General features: G+C 54.5%; 1 protein-coding gene across 1 annotated transcript in view; it reads right to left on the reverse strand.

Annotated features, from left to right (window-relative positions):
* Nucleotides 1-4331: 4331 nt before the first annotated feature.
* The window catches only part of CDH22 (cadherin 22), a 76408-nt gene continuing 62784 nt past the window's right edge, over nucleotides 4332-17955 (reverse strand). The window contains exons 9-12 of the mRNA XM_063404552.1: nucleotides 16792-16913; nucleotides 16398-16515; nucleotides 9170-9421; nucleotides 4332-7780 (exon numbers count right to left, since the gene is read on the reverse strand). Of these exons, the coding sequence (XP_063260622.1) occupies nucleotides 7242-7780; nucleotides 9170-9421; nucleotides 16398-16515; nucleotides 16792-16913 (1031 nt within the window). The 3' untranslated portion in view covers nucleotides 4332-7241. The remainder of the gene's footprint in view (nucleotides 7781-9169; nucleotides 9422-16397; nucleotides 16516-16791; nucleotides 16914-17955) is intronic.

Consider the following 17955-nt stretch of genomic DNA (forward strand, 5'->3'; position numbering starts at 1 on the left):
CAACACGCTCCAGCACCTCCAGCGGCTTCCCAGAGAAGAACCTAGAAGAACCTGTGATGCTGAAGCACCTCCAGCTCACCAGTGTGTGTGACAGCATGCCTTGTGCTGGGATTTAAAGACAATTGGCCCTTTTGTCTTTTTTGCATTTCTGCTTGCAGAGTGTCATTTTCTTCAGAAAATGCTCTTTTGCAATTACTGTGAATTACACATGAAAAGCAAGCGACCACATATTGATTGGAGCCCAGAAAAAGCACCAGAGCCATTTAGAGTAGATTAACTTTTTCTGGAAAACAGCTTCACAGTTATTTAAAGAGATTAATCAGTTCATTTTAGGTCATTTACCATTGTTTCCATGGCCTAGCCTGGAATATCCCCCCTCTCTGTTGTGGACAGGGCCGAGGCCTTCTCAGGAGGAGAAGTACCAGGAGGAGGAAGGAGGGGTGCAAGCAGATGGTGCTGCTCTCTGGGTCCCTGTGGAGACTGTGCCACAGCTGTCTCAGGGCAGGGCACAGGGGAACACTCCTCAGCCAACCCAAATACCTGCTCACTCCATGCCAGGTGCAGCCAAAGAACAGGAGAGCAGCATTCCTGGGATACATCCTGGGTCATCACTTGTGCACCCTCACTCTCCTCCCACTCCCCATGCCGGCATGCTGCAGGCAGAGCAGGCTCCTGCCCTCGAATATTTCAAAGCGTTTTTTTCTTCAGGAAGAAAGCATTGAAGTCAAATAGCTCCTGTGGTGGAATACTTCCCAAATGTCAACACAATCTGTGCTACATTACGGGTAAATGTGATAATCTTAACGCCTGGCTTCTTAATGTCAGTGGCACTGAAGTCTGATGGATTGACAGACAGCCAGAATGACACGCAGTCATAGCTGATAAGGGCTCTCTCCGGGGAAATCACAGCTTTTTAAAGATGTTGGCAGCTACTAGCAAGTACCTTTTTATTTAAAAGGATTACAAGCATTGATTGCACTTCCTGTTTTCTTTTTATCACATTCCTGCACCAAGTGAAGCTTGTGCTGCGAGCTGAGCTTTTCAGACAATTATTCTGGAATAATGAAGGCGTGTCATGTTGCCTGTAATGAGTGTTTTCAATGCCTAATTTGCGTGCAGTGTGAAGGGATTTCAACAGCTGCCTGGCTCCTGGCTAAAGGTGAGTGACTCCTGACTGCAGTGGAGGCTGCCGTGGGCTCGCTCTTCTGGGGTGGATGGCAACGCGTGCTTCCCCCAGCAGAAGAGGGATTAAAACTCCACGAATTACCACGGTTAAAACACAAGCTAAGGGGATGTGTCCTGCTTAGAAATGGCAGGTGGCTGTTCCCCCAGCGAACAGCTGGACCAATTCATGCTCACCTGAGCAGCTCCTCCACAGCAGCGAAGGAGAGAGATGAAAAATGGATGTCTATAAACCTGCAGTGTAGCTGGACAGGGCAGTTAACAACCCTGAGCCACAAACACTTGCTGCCACTGACTACAGATGAGGGATGTCTAAGAATCACCACTTGGCCTCCCAACCACGGCCGCTGGGCACACAGCAGCAGCAGAGGTGGGTGGAGGGTGGGACTTGCTGCACAGCCTAGGGGAGGCAAACACCAAGGCACTGGGCCCCTGCTCCTGCTTTTCCCCTTCCTTGCTGCCACTGTCATGCTGTTAAATGGCAAATTTGACCCCTCACAACTGGGTTCCAGTGTTGGTGAGGGTAGGTGGGATGGGATGGGCCATGGGAAAGCCAGGACTGTGTGATTGTTGTGTGGGGAGCCCTGGTTGTGCTTTGCTGTGTATCCCAACTACTTCAGACTCTGCCCACCCATGCTGGATTCAGCTTTGCAAAGCCCAACTTTCCTAAAAATTTGAAGAATAGTCATTAAATCCACCCTCATCTGGCAAGGGATTGTGAGGCTGGAGAAAGCCCAGGCTGGGATGTGTGAGTGACAGATGATGGCCAGTCTGGCTGCTCACCATGGCACAGCATCCCCAGAGGACACAGTCCCACTGGCAGGAACACCAGCTCTCCACCACACTGCCCTGGCTGCTCAGCGAAGTGAGGGGTGGTTTCAGCCCCACTGACTGCCCAGAAGCACAATTCCAGGGCCAAGTGAAATTCAGTGATTTTGTTTCTCTCCAACTTCTCTGGCTGTGGTGACAGAGCCGTGACAGCTGCCTGGAAACACAGCTCTGTTCTCACCAGTGAGAGGGGAGCAAGAACGGCTGCTGCTGCTGAGCACAAAGCCAGGGCATCTCCAGATACAGGGAACACTCCTGGGATGGGCTGGGAGGCAGCAGAGCCACAGCAAGTAGAGAGCACAAACCAGGGTTTTGTGGCACAGCAAGAGAGCCCTGACAAGACAGAACTACTGCCTGCACCAGGGCAGAGGTGTAAAACAGATTTTGCTGAGCAGGGAGAGTCTGACACGAGCCCTGAAAGAAGCTCAAGGGCTCGGTAAATGAAAGGACACAGGGGGCTGGGATATTGGCCGTGGTGGAGGTGGTTAAAGGAGTCAGCTTTCGGGTGATAAAGCAGCTTCCTCAGAGGATATGGAGGGAGAAGGGATCACCTTCCAGAGCAAGATATTGCCACTGGGAACAGGAGGTAGAGGTTGATATAGCCTTGCTACATTCCGTTACCAGAGATGGATTTTCCTCCTGGGGGTGAAGGTATCACTGCCCTTTTTTCACTTCCCCTTAATGATCCCAGAAGATCACATCCATCTTTTGCAAATACCTCTCTAGAGGAGACCTGGACACCTTGCCTTCTGGAGCTTGCCATGGCTCAGTGCAGGCACTGGAGGTGACTGATGCAGCCTCCCTGTGCTGGGGATGGGAAAGGGGCTGCAGCAGCCTGTGGCTGATGGGACACTGTGGCACCAGCCCTGCAGGACCTGTTCAGAATGTGACAGTGGCAAATGCCACTGTCCTCAGCCAGCACTGCCACAGGTCACGTCCCATGTGGTGAGAACTATCATCTGCAGAGCAGGACTGGCTTCCCCTCCTGCAGGAGGAGAGGGACCTGCCCTTACCCTGCTCTGCAACGAGGCTGTTGAGCAACTGCTGGAGAGAGAGAAGCTGCTATAGGAAAATTTCCTCAGAAGGGCCTGTGTTGAGGAGGCATGGAGTTATTCAAGCATCTTCACAGATGCTTCTGCAATCAAAGCTCTCAATAATCCTCCTCTTTTGTAGTGAAGGGTCTGGTTCTGACTGGCAATTTGTTGCTTTGAGCTCTCTCCATTTCCCCACAATATGCAAGAAGCAAATCCTCCTGCACAGCGCAGGCTCACACTCAGTGCCAGGCACTTGTCACCTCCACTGCAGTGAGCACAGTGACTGCAGACACCTACTCCTCCTCAACGTGGAGTTCCCAGAACACTTCAGCCCCAGCCTCTAGAGTCCCAAAGTGTTTGGGTGCCTGAAGTGGGACAGCAGGACTTGGAGAGCTGCAGCTGGAGGAGAGTTCTTGTCGCCAAGGGCCTGGGCTGGAAATCTGGGTACAAACACTCAGCAATGCTCAACTCCCTGCAAACAGCAATGGGCCAAGTGTCCAGACCTGCCAGAGCAGGCAGCTGTGACCACAGCACTGACAGACTTGCTGTGAGGGGGTAATTAATGGTGCAATTAATGGTGATACTGGCAGAAAGGCTTCTTCAAGGCTGGCAACTGTAGAGGCACTCATTTTAAGTGTGAGAAGGAAAACCACGCAGTTGTTGAGGTCTGACAGCACACCTTGTGCCTCTGGAAAACCCTCTGGCCTCAGGACTTTCCCCTTCTGTCACAGCATCCCACTAACTGCTGTCATCAAAGGTCACCAGATGCTTCTTCCATAACATTTAGTGAATAATCAAGGGAGCAGGATGGACTGGAGGCAGGGGGATGGTGAAGGACAAGGAAACACTCAAATACCTGGGGGAACAATAATCCTGTTTTGGAGCCAGGACTGCAAGATGCTGTTTAAATGACTGTTGCTTTATGGAGTCATTTAAAGTTTGCCTGTTCTATCTGCTGACCCACACTGAGGCCACCACTGAGCTTGGCCATGTCTCCTCTCCCTGTGCCTGCTCCAGCCCTCCATGGTGTGCCATTGTCACACTGATGGGTGCTGGAGCATTTGCAGCCACCTCAGTGAGGCTTCCCAGGCCCGGGGAGGGTCATCCTTCCTTGCCATGAGTACCTTGAACCTTCCCCAGTCCCCAGCCACCAAGGAAGCCACCAGCAATTGATTTAGCTGTGCTCAGGGCAGAATGTCATTTATTTGCATCATTTCAGTATTAAAACTGAGTTTGAAGGAAGGTTTTTCAGCTGCTGCCAGTAACTGAACGCTGCTGTAACACACAGCATCACCAAAATGAGAATGGGTCAGGTACCAAAGCTGTTGGCAATACTCAGCTGCGCTGAAGCCATGAAGAATTACAGAATCATACAATGGTTTCAGCTGCTCAAAGCACAACCCAACCTTTTCCTGAAAGGATGGAGAAAACCAAGGGCATTTTTTTTCATTGTTCATTTTCATTTCCTTCAAGTTCAGAGAGAAAAAATGACCCTTCTCTTGAAGAAGCTTTTTCTGATGAGCATTTCAATGAAAAATGAGAAGCCAGAGATGCAGCATCCTGCCAGTAGGAAAATGCTGCAGGGGTTGGCTGTGCCACAGCCTGTCGGCCACCCAGCCCCTCGTGGAAGGCACCAAAGGGGCCACAACGACAGGGCATTGTAAGGAAAGGAAAAAACCCAGAAAAAAGCACATAAGACTCAGGCTAGACGACAAGGAAATAATTTATTTCCAGGTCCCAGAAAGACCTTGAAAAAAAAAAAAATAACAAGGGTGAGGAAATCAACCTTCTAATTTCATCTGGGTAGAGAAACAAAACCCCAAGTGACTCCATCAGCCGTGGTGGCAGCCGCCAGCTCCTCCCGCGGGGCGGGCAGGGGGTGCGGGCGGCGGGGCCGATCCTCGGCACCGCGCTCCTCCCGTATTTACACGTGGGACTGAAGGAAACCGCAAGCGTGCGTGCAGGAGCGGGGGCACGGGCTGGGCAGGGGCGCGGAGAACCCGCTGGGAGGGCGGCTAAACACGGACCCTGTCAGAGCCCATCCTAGGACAGAGCCCTGCTATTGCACAACACTCGGCTAGAGGAAGGGCCGGTGCCAGAGGGGCTCTGCAGCCCAGAGGGAAAACACGAACACATTCCTGAGGAAGGAGAGAGGGCTTTCTCCGTTCTCCTGCTTGGAGGTGCGGGGTGTTACGTGCTTGAGACGGCGTGGCCAGAGGTGGGTGCCCTGCTGCCTCCCCAGCATCCTCACAGTGAGCCAGCAGCACGCTGGGCACAGGTGCCAGCCACAGCCCCATCGCCTCCTCCGAGGGTCCAGAGAGGCCTGGGGAGCTCGGAGCTCCTGGTCCTGTACGAGCCAAGCTGGGCTCTGCACAGGGGCCACGGTGGCAGTGGGGCAGAGGCAGCCAAGGGCAGGCACCGTGGCAGGCAGGTCCTGTCCCTCTCCGCTGCCGGCTCTGGTGCTGCAGCCCAAGGACCAACGCCAGCAGCTGGGAAGTGACACGGAGTAAATAAAATGGACACGCATGTACATTTACAGTTAAACCTCCTCCGAGGGGAGAAAACAGTGTCTGTGGGGAAACTAAAAGGACAAACCCAATGACAAGCCCAGGATGTGTCAGGCCTTGGGAGACCGTATCTGTTACCTATCAATGAAATAATTGATTTTTTTCCAACATGAACAGATAAGGAGCTGCACCAGCCAGGATGGCCTGAGGTGCTGTGCAAGGACATCACTCGACAGGCTGTTCGGTTTTCCCTGTGGTAGTTGGCAGGCTGGAAGGCACTGGGCACCCAGTGCTTTCCTCCAGCATCATCTGCAGCCTGAAGAGCAATGGCACATCCCACTAGCATCTTCCTCACCTGCCTCCCAAACCCAGGAGTTACATGCAAAAGCAGTCCTGCTGGGAGCTCATGCTGGTGTGCTGCAGGATGCTGTGCTGGGGTGGGGACACCCTGGGGACCTCAAGGTGTCACAGATGTGCTGCCCAAATCACAGCCAACTCTGCCCCAGAGCGGTGCCAGCAGGGTCTGGCCTCACACACATCTCCTGGGGATGGCTGCTCTGTTGCTAATGGTGATGCTCTGCTGTCAGCTGGGTGCAAGCAGGAATTATTCCCAGGCAGGGCTGGGGTTCTCCCTCACCCTGCAGCAAGGGTGGGAGATCCTCCATCCCAATTTCTATGGGATGCAGTTCTCCCGCAGCCACTGTGGGCCAGGGAGCACTGCCTGCTGCCCTGTGCAGCTGTCACCATTTGGTGACAGCCAGTGCCTGGCTGGGAGCCCTGCAAACCCCAGGCCCTCTGTGAGGGGCTGGCAGAGCCCTCTGGGGGTGCTGCTCTGGGCCCCTCTGATGGCATTCCCCAGCAACACAGCTGCTCTGTGGCCCAGGCCACAACATCCTCGGTGGCAGGTGGGACATCCCTGTGTGTCACTGGGGCTGTGGGGCACACCAGGACTTCGCAGACAATGTCTGCTGTGCAGGGAGGGTTGGGGATCCCCTTTACATCACCAGCACCTCTGTGACCACAAGACAGGGGTGAAGCGATTGCAGCACAGAAGGGAAACCTGGTTTGAGCTGAGCGGCCGTTCTGTGCAGGATGTGATCCCAGCGTGGCATCCTCCCTCCAGCACCATGCCCGGCAGCCAGGGGCTGCCGAGAGGCCCACGGGGAGCAGCAAGAAGGAAGACTTCAAAAAGCAAGTAAACTTAGGAGGGGAAAATCTGAACACAAGTTAAAAGCTTGTTTCCCTCAGCAAGGAAAGCTCTTAAAGAAATCAAAGCTCTTTAAATGCTCTGACTCAAGTGACAAAAACAATTTAGACAACAAAAGGCTCCCGGTTTGCTCTTCCTCTCCTGGATGGGGATCACCGAACAGATCTATTTAAATGATAATTTGTGGGGGAGAAACCCTCTCCAAACCTTTCTGAATTAGATTTTCTCCTTCTAAACTCAACGCGTAGTGCTTTAACAGAGACTGGCTTTGAGGAGATGAGGACACCCCGGCGGCTCTTCTGGGCTCCCCAGCCTCCCCAGGTGGGTGTGGAGCCCACCTGAGCGAAGGCAGCTGCAGAGGAGCAGCCTCTCGGTGCCCGCGGTGCAGCCGTGCAGTCCAGGAGCACAGGATTCCCGTGTGGCACTCACGGCCTGGAGCCCCAGGCCAGGAGGTGCCCGGAGCCCACGGGGCTGGAGGGGCAGCTAGGACTCCTCGCTGTCCTCCTCGCCCCTGCGGCCCGCGTACAGCGCTGCCAGCTGCCGGAAACGCGGCCCCCAGCCCCCCAGGTAGGAGAAGTCCTGCTCCGAGCCGCTGGACCAGGTGTTGATGGAGCTCAGGGAGGGCACTGGGGAGTCCGAGCCCTCGAAGGCATAGGTCTGGAATGAGTCATAGGGCGGCACAGAGAGGTCCTCATCCGCCTGCTCCACCTTCCTGCAGATATAGTCTCTGAACACAGAGAAGTCCAGGTCTGGGCTCTGCACCCACTGTGGGAGGGCATGGAGCTCGGAGGCTGGGTTTCTGCCTGGGCCCCCGTCTCCTGGACCCCCACCTCCATCACCAGCTTTGATCTCACTGAAGTCGTAGAGGCTGCGCAGGGCTGACATGTCATAGGCCTCCGTGTCCTGCTCACCACCTCCTTCATCGTTGTATTTGATGACATTGTCCCTCATGTCCTCGTCATCCTCAGAGGTCAGGTGGCTTTTGTGGTGTCGCTTCAGCGTGAGGATCAGCAGGACCAGCACTGGGAAAGGAAGAGACAGTCAGAGGGGCACAGAGTCTTGGGGACACCGTGCTCCTGCAGGGCGAGGGCAGCCCCTGCTTGGTGGCAGGGGTGGAGGCACAGCACCCCCTGGCACGGGGACCCTGCCAGCATGCCAGAGCCCTCCCAGCAGCCAGGCTCATCGAGCAGCAGCCCTGCTCTGTACTGGCTGGGAGAGAGGTGAGAGGTTTGCCCGGGTCCAGGGCAGACCGGGAGCTTCCTTTGCCATGCAGCGTGACCGAGACAGGAGCGAGCGATGGATAAACACACAGCTGGACAGACAAACGGATGGCTTCTGCAGAAGATGAGCAGGAAAAGGGGGTGCATGATTCACAGCAGCAGCCAAATGTTGGGTGGGTGAATGTGGAGCAGATGGCACAGAGCCTGAGCAGCGAGCCACAGCTGTGTCCTGGATCATCATCCATTCAGCCCATCACCTTTAAAGCACCGATGTGCACTTTATTCGTTTGGGCAATTAGGCAGAAATTTGTTTGCACTGCGTTGGAAAATGAAACCACTGTAAAGTGCACCCTGTGGGAAAGGGTTTTCTGAACGGAGATGCAGCAGGAGACAGGGAGTCGAGTCATGCCAAGGAGAGGAGACCTCACCAAACTGTGCTGCCTCCCACAGGTGTCTGGACAGCCCTTGGAGCCAGCTCTGGGGCCAGAGAGGGCTTTCAGCAGCTGCATCCATCAACTGTCCTGTGCTAAACCTGAGGGCACTGCAACATCCCTTGTTCAGAGCCCCTTCCCACATGCACACAAGCACGCCCTCCCCATGCCCAGCAAAGCTTGTGCCAATGTGCCAGTGGCAGGCAGCAGCCTCCCCGGGGTACAGGTGCAGACCTGGGCAGCACTCTGGTTTGCTCACAGCCCAGCTCTCCATCCTGCCCACACACTCACACTCTAACACTGACCTTTTCAGGTAAGAGCACAACTGTGTGCCCCACACCTGGCACCCCTGCCCACATGCTGGGACCACACCCTCCCCATCTGCTGCAAGACCGACAGCCTGCTGTGGGCACAGCATGGCAGCTGGCAAGCAGCTCTTGGCTCCTCCTGTGCAGGCAGGGAGCAAGCCAGCAGCTCTCCAGGCTCTGCTGGGCAGTGTCACACCTGCCTGGCATGGGGAACTCTGCTCTGGCAGCTTGTGGAGCCCAGCATGCAGGAGCTGTGGCAAACATGGGAGCTGCCTCACTGTCCCCCCCAGCAGGGGCTGAGATTCGTGGTCCCCATGCTGCAGCCACCTGGGAGGAGACAGACGCAGAGAAGCCTGCTCTGTGCCCACAGCACTGTGCCCACGTTCATGTGATGCTGATGGAGTGGAGCTGGGACAGGACAGGAAGGGCTCAGGGGACTGGCAGGCACTCACCAACCAGAATGAGGACACAGACCAGCAGCGCGATGAGCGCGCCGGGGCTCAGCGTGGCTGACACCACGAAGGCTGTGCTGTTGCAGGACTGGATGGCCCCGCTGCTGTCGCAGCCGCACACACGGATGGTCAGAGTCCCTGTGCTGCTCAGGGCTGGGGGGCCGCTGTCCACCACCAGAATGGGCAGCAGGTACACATCCTGCTCCTGGCGATTGAAGCCCACTCTCTGCGTGTGCACCGCTGCCGTGTTGTCTGCAGGGAACAAGAAAACCACAGCAAAGTCACCCCCACATCCCAGCCTGCAGCACCTGCCAGGAGCTCCTCCATGCTGTGGATGATCAGCAGCTATTCCTGCACCACCTCCAGCAGCCATCCTGAGAGAGCCTGGGGCCTCCCCCTCCTCCAGCACCTGGACCCAGCTCATGGCTCCCTGGCACTGCAGCCCCCCTGCAACCTGAGCACCTGAACACAGCCATCTCCACCCCAGCATGTTGCCCTTTGTCAGCAGCACCTCAGGGCCAGCCTGGCATCTCCTTTGTCACCACACCTGGGAGTGAGCCAGGCACAGGAGCAGCAGCACATGAGTGTCTGAACCACGCTGACAAACAACGCAGGTGGCACAGAGAGAGGGGAACAACTTCCAAAAGACCCTCTGAGAGTGGCACAGAGTCCCAATCAGGATACAAATCAATTGCTGACATGTACACAAGAACAGACAGGGTCTGCAGGTGGTACTGAGACTGCAAGAGCAGATACTGCTTCTTCCAAAGCCAAGAGCCATGAATGAATGGTCCTGCCTCAGCCAGAGGGCCAGATACCCCTATGATCCTCTGAAACTCCTGAAGGAGTAGGCAGAGCTGCTTCTAAGCCTCCCAGCCAAGTTAGGCATCCTCCTCCCCATCTGCTTACACCCTGCTGCTTCAGGGGCTCAGCTGGCACAGCACAACTCATTAAGATCCCATTAACACAGGCACTTCAGGGACCCTCCAGGGCCCTGGTGCCAGCAATGAACCCAAGGAGCAGCTGCTGCCGACCGGGAGCAGGGAGGGAGGGCAGGGACAGGGACAGGAACTGCCACTGGGATTGACTCCCTGCTCAGGGGTGCTGCAGCCAGCCAGCAGCAGCATGGGCAGGATGGGGCTGAACAGCAGGTGACAATCACAGCGAGGTGTCACAAGCCACTGCTGACTGTCTGCAGTCTTTATCTAATAAACCATAGATTGGTCCACTCACAGCAAGGTGCTGCTGCCTACAGACTCTCCTCATCGGACCTGATTTATGCCAGACCATCCCCTTTCTCTATGAATCAGCTCTTCCACTGGAAAAGACATCTACTGTAACTCTGGCCCTTGGGCTGCTGCCATCATGGAAATTGCTGTATGGATTGGGTGCTGCATGAGAGCACACAGGGCATGGTGGGGACGGGAGGTGAGCCAGGATGGAAGATCTACTGGTCAGCCAGGAAGCAGATCCCAAAGGCTCTGTAAGACTCCTGTCCTGTGGGACACCTGCTACTGTGGCTGAGACTCCTGGAGCAGCGTGTGGCAGCAGCACCATGGCAACTGGGCAGAGGTGTCAGGAGAACAGGGGAGCAGTGGCCCCTGGGTGCAAGGAGGCTGAACCAAGTGTGGTGGGAGCAACATCTGAGAGCTGCCTGTGGCCTACCAAGGATGAGCTAGGCAAAAAAAAAATTGTTATGCTAATCGTTTGCACAAAGGTAATGAGATCTCATTCGGTGCTGGTCCCCCCTCCTTGCTGCAGTATAGCAGGAGGATATAAATAATGTTAATGGCACCATCTCAGCAAGAGGCCAGGACTAACTCCTAGCTAGCCCAGCTAAAAGTAAGCCTCAGACACCTGGACTGAATGGAGATAAAACCACAGGACAAAAAGGACAGAACAAAGTGCTGTAAGAGAGAAAGGCTCTGGCCACAGCCCAGGAAGGTCACTTTTGCTGTCACTGTCACAACAGTCATGTCACCAGTCTGGGGTTGGGGTCAAATCCTGTCTCAGAGGATCCCTGAGCACACAGCCCTGCACCTCCACTGCAGCTCAGCCCAACCCTCACTCAGGGCTGGTGGAACACAGTGCTTGGGAACTCCCCCAGCTGCTCTTCAGCACCGTGTAAACACAGGGGTAGCACCAAACCTCTCTGGAAATGCAGCAGGAGGCTGGCAGCTCCCTTCTGTTTACAGCCAGCTCCAGCTCCTGTTAGGGACCTGCGACAGGCATGCTGTATTTTTAGAAACAGTCTCCAGAAACCAGGGGGAACTACACATGCAAGTGGCAGAAGGGCAGGCACCAACCTTAGCTCAGCCCAGACAGTTTATGCAGCTTGGCACCACTGAAAAAGAAATACTGCCACCCACCAAGTCAAAATAAAGAAGCTGGTACTTAAATCTAACAGCAGCATGACAGACAGGTCTGCTCAGAGAAACCTCGCCTCAGGAAGGGGCTGAGGGTTTGCCCTTGATGCAAGGGAGCAACAAAAATAACAACTACAAACACTACTTTAAACGTCATGAAACTGTATTTTATCTCCTGAATAGGGTGACAGGAGCCCTTCATCCCATGAGGGAGAGCCACAGAAATTTCACATGTACACCAATGAAACTGCTCACCAAGGCTCACCAGCCAGAGCCCAGCCTGGCAGGGACCACCTGCCTCTGCCACTGGCATGGCTCCACCACCTGCCTGCCAGCCCCGCTCCCCACCACCATGAACTCTTCTCTGTTGGGTGTTTGCACCCCTGTTACTTGCAAACTTCTGTGTTCCCTCCTGAAATACTCAAAAAAAAGCAGTGCTCTGCCGTATGATTGTAGTCCTTCTGATCACAGATCTGGGAAAATTTTGCTCAGATCTTGCAACGTGTATCCTGAAAAACGCATCCAAAGTGACCTCCTACAAAACAATTGTCATTTCTCTTGGTGCAGTTGTTTCTTTACATGGAGCTGACCCACAGCAGCTGCTTTGGGATGTGTCTTGGTGCAGATTTGTTTGCGTTGGCACAGCTCAGGCAGCCCTGGCCCCGCAGCCCTCATGTCTCTTCCTCTGCAGCAGCTTCCTGCCAAATCCATTTCTGGGGTGATGAGCTGAGGAGCAGTGCTTCTCAGGAGCAGCACTGGAATGTGAGCAGACTCTAATCCACAGCTTTCCTGAACAGACGAGTCTGGGTCTCCACATTTGGTTTCCTGCCCAGTCCTCACAAAGCTGCACCTTCTGCTGCGGCTCTGCTGAGTGTCCTCTGATGCCCCAACCCAAACCTTTTACCATCACTGCTTTCTTGCTGCACAAATTGACATTTCCTTCATAGGTTTGCACTGCCACTCTCTCTCTGATCACGCAGTGACATTATCCTGTGTTACATCACATCACCTTGTGTGACAGGGCAGAAGATGGCCCCTCTGTCCACCTGAAGAGCAGAACACTGGACAAGGCAGGAACTGAGATGAGCTGAACACACAGGGACTCGTCAATACTGCCCTAAGAGGAAAGTTTGGAAATGCAATATACTCTGGTGGTAGCTTAACATCACTAGGAATAATAAAATAATTAAGTCTCCCAGACTCCCTCTCCAAAGAGGCTCTTGGCAGCCTCGAAGACAGAACTAATAAATCCTTCTCATAACTCAATCTCAAACAGCACTAGGAAAGCAGGAGGGATTTTGATGTCCCTTCCCTCTCCCACATTCAAAGGGCCCTGTGAGCACCCTTTTTCCCCTTCTCCAGCAGCTGCTCTGCTGCACCAGAGCCTGGGAACACCTCTGAGCTCTGGCACCCAGCGGGGCCTGTGGGCACACTGCTGCCAGAGCTGCCCCAAGGGAGCAGACTTCCTCCAGCCCCAGGTGGTGCAGCTGGTGGAAGAAACATCCTGGTTTTCCCTTCTGCCTCTTCCTTCTCTCGAGTTCTCTGGGTACCAGGCCACAGCACCGCTGCTGCTCCTTGGCTGTTTGCTCAGCCCCGAGGAGGTTTGATGCTCTTTTACACACACACACTCCGCTCCCACCCCGGTCAAACGAGCATCTGTGCTGCTTGTGCTGAGAGGGGCAGCCCTGCGGGGCTGGAGGAGGCTTCCTCTATCCTCAGGCAATCCTCAAATCCTAACATTTTACTTTTTGATTGTTAGGATTTTCAGATCTTCTATCACCCGTTACATGCTCTTAATGAGACCTGCAGAGAGTTCAGACATCTGCCTGCCGAGCCCTTGAGCCCTGGAGTCAGTAGCTCCATGTGTCACTCCGTATTACCTAGCACTCCTTCCAGGTTGCTGGGCTTGGATGCTTTCTACCATCCCTTCCAACACAATTAGCATTTCTTGGAGAACATGATTTCAGGCTTTAATTGCCTTTGATCCTGCTGTAATCAATTTTCTCAGGCCAGAAAGACCCAGCAAAAGGCGAGTTAGGAAACAGAGGATGGTGGATGCCTTTGGAATGGTACCAGTTGGATCTCAACACGGTCAGCTTCTCTAATTCCATCTCTTCCTTTAGTCACTGCATATGATGGACATCTTCTCCCTGGATCATCGCTGTTGTTACCACAGGTGACATTCACTCCTTGTCTGATGAATCAAAAAGTGTGTGAGCACTCCCTCAGACACAGCAAAAGCACGGAAAGAGAGACACCAACAGGCAATGATGCTGTTTCCAAAAGCCCAACTCTTGCCAACCACCTGTAACTCAGCAATGTGGTCACCTGCAGGGACACCCTTGGTTTCTGCATCTCCAGCCTGGAGCACCGGAGCCAGCACAGCTCTGTGTGCCACACCCCAGACCCCTGAGGAGCCCCAGCACTGCTGGCAGCTCACAGCTCCCCGGGCTCCCCAAAGGCAGCCCCACCATGCCAGGAGCTCCTGCCCTGCCCAACTACAACAGGAGCACTCCCAAGAGGGTGCTGGTCCCACCCTGCTGAGAACAAGTCACTTCCCGAGGTGGCTTTCTGGTGCCACGAAGGAGCCAAGTGAAGTAGGTGCAAAGCTAAAGAGAGGATTTAAGCAAGAGCTTAGAGAATCCATCTGTGCTGACATCCATCAGTGTCACTCCTTGGCTGCAAAAGCAATATTTATAAATCACGTTTCAAAACTGGCTACAAATTTGTACAAAGAAACAGATGGGCTGGTGGTAGCAGTTTGTCACCACTGATATTTATACGGGGGAGTAGAGACAAGTGCAAGAGGGGTGAATGCAAGAGAGGGAAGGGAAGCAATGGGGGAACTCAAGGGAGGATGCAGCAGGGATACCTACAAGAGCAGGGGCAAAGGTGAGTGTACCCAGGGCAGCTGATGGACTGGAGAAGGGGGCAGAAATCAAAGGGAAGGAGATGGCACCAAGGCACCCTGTTAGAAATGAGGGGTGCCTCCATCTGCCACAGGCAGCCACCTCCACTTGCTGTGGAAGACAGCACTGCTCAGCAATTGGGAGGGTCTCCAAACACTCTGGGAATAACCCTGCAGCATTTGTTTTCCCAAGAGCAGGAGGCAGGAGGTGATGCCAGCTTTTACTCATTTTATGCAGTGTTACACCACACAAAAAGCTTGAGGGATCGTTTAGCACAAAGAATTACCCCGTGTCACATGAGCCTCATCCCACTCAAGAGAGCAGCAGCTCCAGAGGAGATGGTGGCACACGTGTCCTGCATCTACTGCCAGGCCAGCCCTTGGGCCACTGCTGCTGGACCCCCACACAGAGCCAGGGGGCCAAGCAGCCCCTGCTGAGCTCTGTACACCCCCGGCCACGTGCCCTGCCAGAGGAGAAAAACAGCAGTGGTGGCTCTGGGATGGCAACCTGGCCATGGCAGACACCCTGGCCCAGAGCTGGGAGCCTCATGGGGGTCTGGGCAGGGATGGACACCCGGGTGCAGCTCAGCGTGTTCAAGCACATTTTTATAAGGTCCTTCAAAGAAAGTGAGGGAAGTTAATCGCTGGGTGTGGGGCAAAATCTTGCTGAGGATTAAAGCCTGTTTACATGATAAGAAGCAAAGGTCTTCTGAGCAGCTTGAGCAGAGGGGGAGGGACTCAGGTCGGGGACAGCTGTAATACTCAGGACACAAAGCAATATCCAGCTGTGCTACCATCACATCTGAAGCTTTTCCCTTTTGACTGTCCCCAATAATGCTGAACCAAACTGAGCAAGGAGGATCCTACGTCAGCAGAAGGCTCCTATGATAAGCTCAGAACAAACTAAACCAGGCTTTTGACAGATAAAGCTGCAAAAGCAGAGAAAGAAAATGATTTTAAAAGAAAACCCAACCAAAACCAAAGAAGAATTTCCATGTGGTCTGCTGGCCCCTGTGACAAGCACAAGCAGATGTAGCTGGAGAAGGTCCCAGTATCTGCAGGGGATCCTGCTGTACCTATTGCTACAATCAGCACCTAAACTCACCCTAAACACTACCCAAAAATAGGAAGCATCCTGATAACTAGCTTTCTGGATTGTTGCTGTCCACACAAATGCAGCCTGATCTGGCAGCCTGCAAAGTCCAACAACAGCCAGGCTCAGCCAGCAGAACCTGCATGGGACCCCCCTGCTCACAGCAGCATCGAGTCACTCAGGATGAGCTGCTCATCTCTGGGATGCAGGGAACCAGAGCTGCTCAGAGGAACAGACAGGCTCTGCCTGGCTGCATGTCCCAAAGGAGAGGACGAGCCCCAGGAAACAGAGGAACTGCACCCCAGAGCCACCACGTCACAGGGAATCAGGGTCTGCAGGCTGTGTCCCAGAGAACCCACCGTGACTGTGGGCTGGCTAGCATGGCTCCACTGCCTCCCAGAGCTCCAGAGCTGTTCCCATTTGTCAGGGGCACAGGGCTAGCCACCCACATGGCAGCCCCAAGATGACCCATGCTCCAGGATTTACCTTGGAGAGGGATAAATCATAATGCTCAAAATGGGAGCGTGTTCATCTATAAATCCACATCATCTCCTTGCCTCAGGCAGGTTGGAGATTTCCCATCAAGAAAGGGACTGAGAGCCCTGAAAATACCAAAGGCTTTACCAGACAGCATGAGAGGAGCTTTGCAGCTGCTTGCAGCAAGGAATAAAGCTGGCAGAGCCTCCTTGAGGAAATCCAAACTATTAGCTGACCAGTCCCACCATTTCAGGTTGACAAGAAATTCTGCAACATGCCTGAAGCACCCAGAGCTGGCACAGAGCCTGACCCATGTCCCTTCTCCATGGCCAGAGCTGCTGCTCAGCCTGAAGAATGCAGGGCCAAGGGTACAGCAGGACTTACCCTGGATATCCAGCAAGGAGAAATGGTGGTTGTTGGTGGCTTCAGGCGCCAGGGTGAAGTAGAAACGGTGGCCGCTCTGAGGCTCATCCCGGTCCACAACGCTGATTGTCTGGATCAGCTGTGGGGAGAAGGCAGAGGTGAGCACCAGTGCTGCTTCCACAGCCTCTCCCAGGTCCCACGTGCAGGGTGCAGCCAGCAGCATCACCAGCTGCAGCCACAGAGAGGGACGAGCCTTCAACCCTGCAGATGGGCTCGGTGGGACCGGCAGAGCAACTCGCACTCTGACAGGGGCTGCTCAGGAAGATTCTCAGGCAGAAGGGGACAGATGGGCAAGCTGGCACTGGTCCAGAGTGCTGCCTGCAGCCCAAGACCAGGGCTGGGGGGCTCTCGCTACCTGGCCTGGCTTGGCATCCTCACACACAGCGGTTTCATAGGGGGTGGCAAGCTCAGGTGGATTGTCATTGACGTCCAGGATTCGGATACGGAGAGACGCCCTCGACACCTGGGAGTGATTATCTGAAACAGAAAGAGAAGCAGAGCTTCAGGACAAAGGGCCAACTGCTGCTATCAGGGAGCAAACCCCCTCATCCTCATCTCTCCAAAGGCCATCGTGGCTGCTGCCAGCACTGCACCTCTGCCTGCCTGTGGCACAGACTGTCTACAGGACAGCAGCGCCTGTAGAGCATGCTTCAGCCTCACTGCACCCTGCAAAAGCCCAACCACTGGGCTGTGTGCCAAGGACTCCTGAAACACCACCTGATCTACCCCTGGAAAACTGGAGCTGCCCAAAGCTATTCCCAGCCATAAGGGTCAGCCATCCACTGGTGAGGATCTGTGCTGCAGCAAAACAGCACCAAGATGGGACAGAAAACTTGGTTCTGAGATCACCCTCTGACCTGGATCCTGATCCATAGGTGCTGGCAGCAACATCCAAGGGCCGAGCAAATGGAGCTGGGATGTGAAACAGCCGTGATCAACCAAGGGCACAGGTTGGTGCTGAGATCTGTCCATCCACCTCTGCTGTGCTCAGGTGACCCAGGGTCAAATGTGCTCCACTGAGGCATGAGGCTCTTATCCAGGGACTCAGGCTTCTTATGCTGGCACTGGGGTTTTTTACCATTGCAGCTTAAACTTAAAACAGCACTGTCCCCCAGCTGGCATGAGGGGGTCAAGCAGTAGGACTGAGGGCAGCCCTCTCACCCTGGCACTCACCAGCCCAGCCTCACACAGGCAGTGGTCCTGGGGAACCCCCTCCCTTGGGGTTCACTCTGCACGTGGGATGGGGCAGCATTTACACCTCCACTCACTGCAGCGTCACTGAGCTGCACACACACTGCCGAGGGACACCGAGCCCGTGCCACAGGATTATAAATCACTCTGGAGGGCCTGATGTTTGCTGAAGCACCTCATATATCTCCAGAAATGAGAACTCCCTCTTACTCCATCTCCTTTGTTTTACCCAGAGGCTGCACCTGTGACAGAACTAATGCTTCTCTCCACGCTCAGGCAGGAGTTCTGCTGCCTGTTTGTCTATAACATTAATACTGGCCCCAACAGA

Source organism: Prinia subflava, chromosome 8 (assembly GCF_021018805.1).
Source record: "Prinia subflava isolate CZ2003 ecotype Zambia chromosome 8, Cam_Psub_1.2, whole genome shotgun sequence".
NCBI classification, from domain to species: domain Eukaryota; kingdom Metazoa; phylum Chordata; class Aves; order Passeriformes; family Cisticolidae; genus Prinia; species Prinia subflava.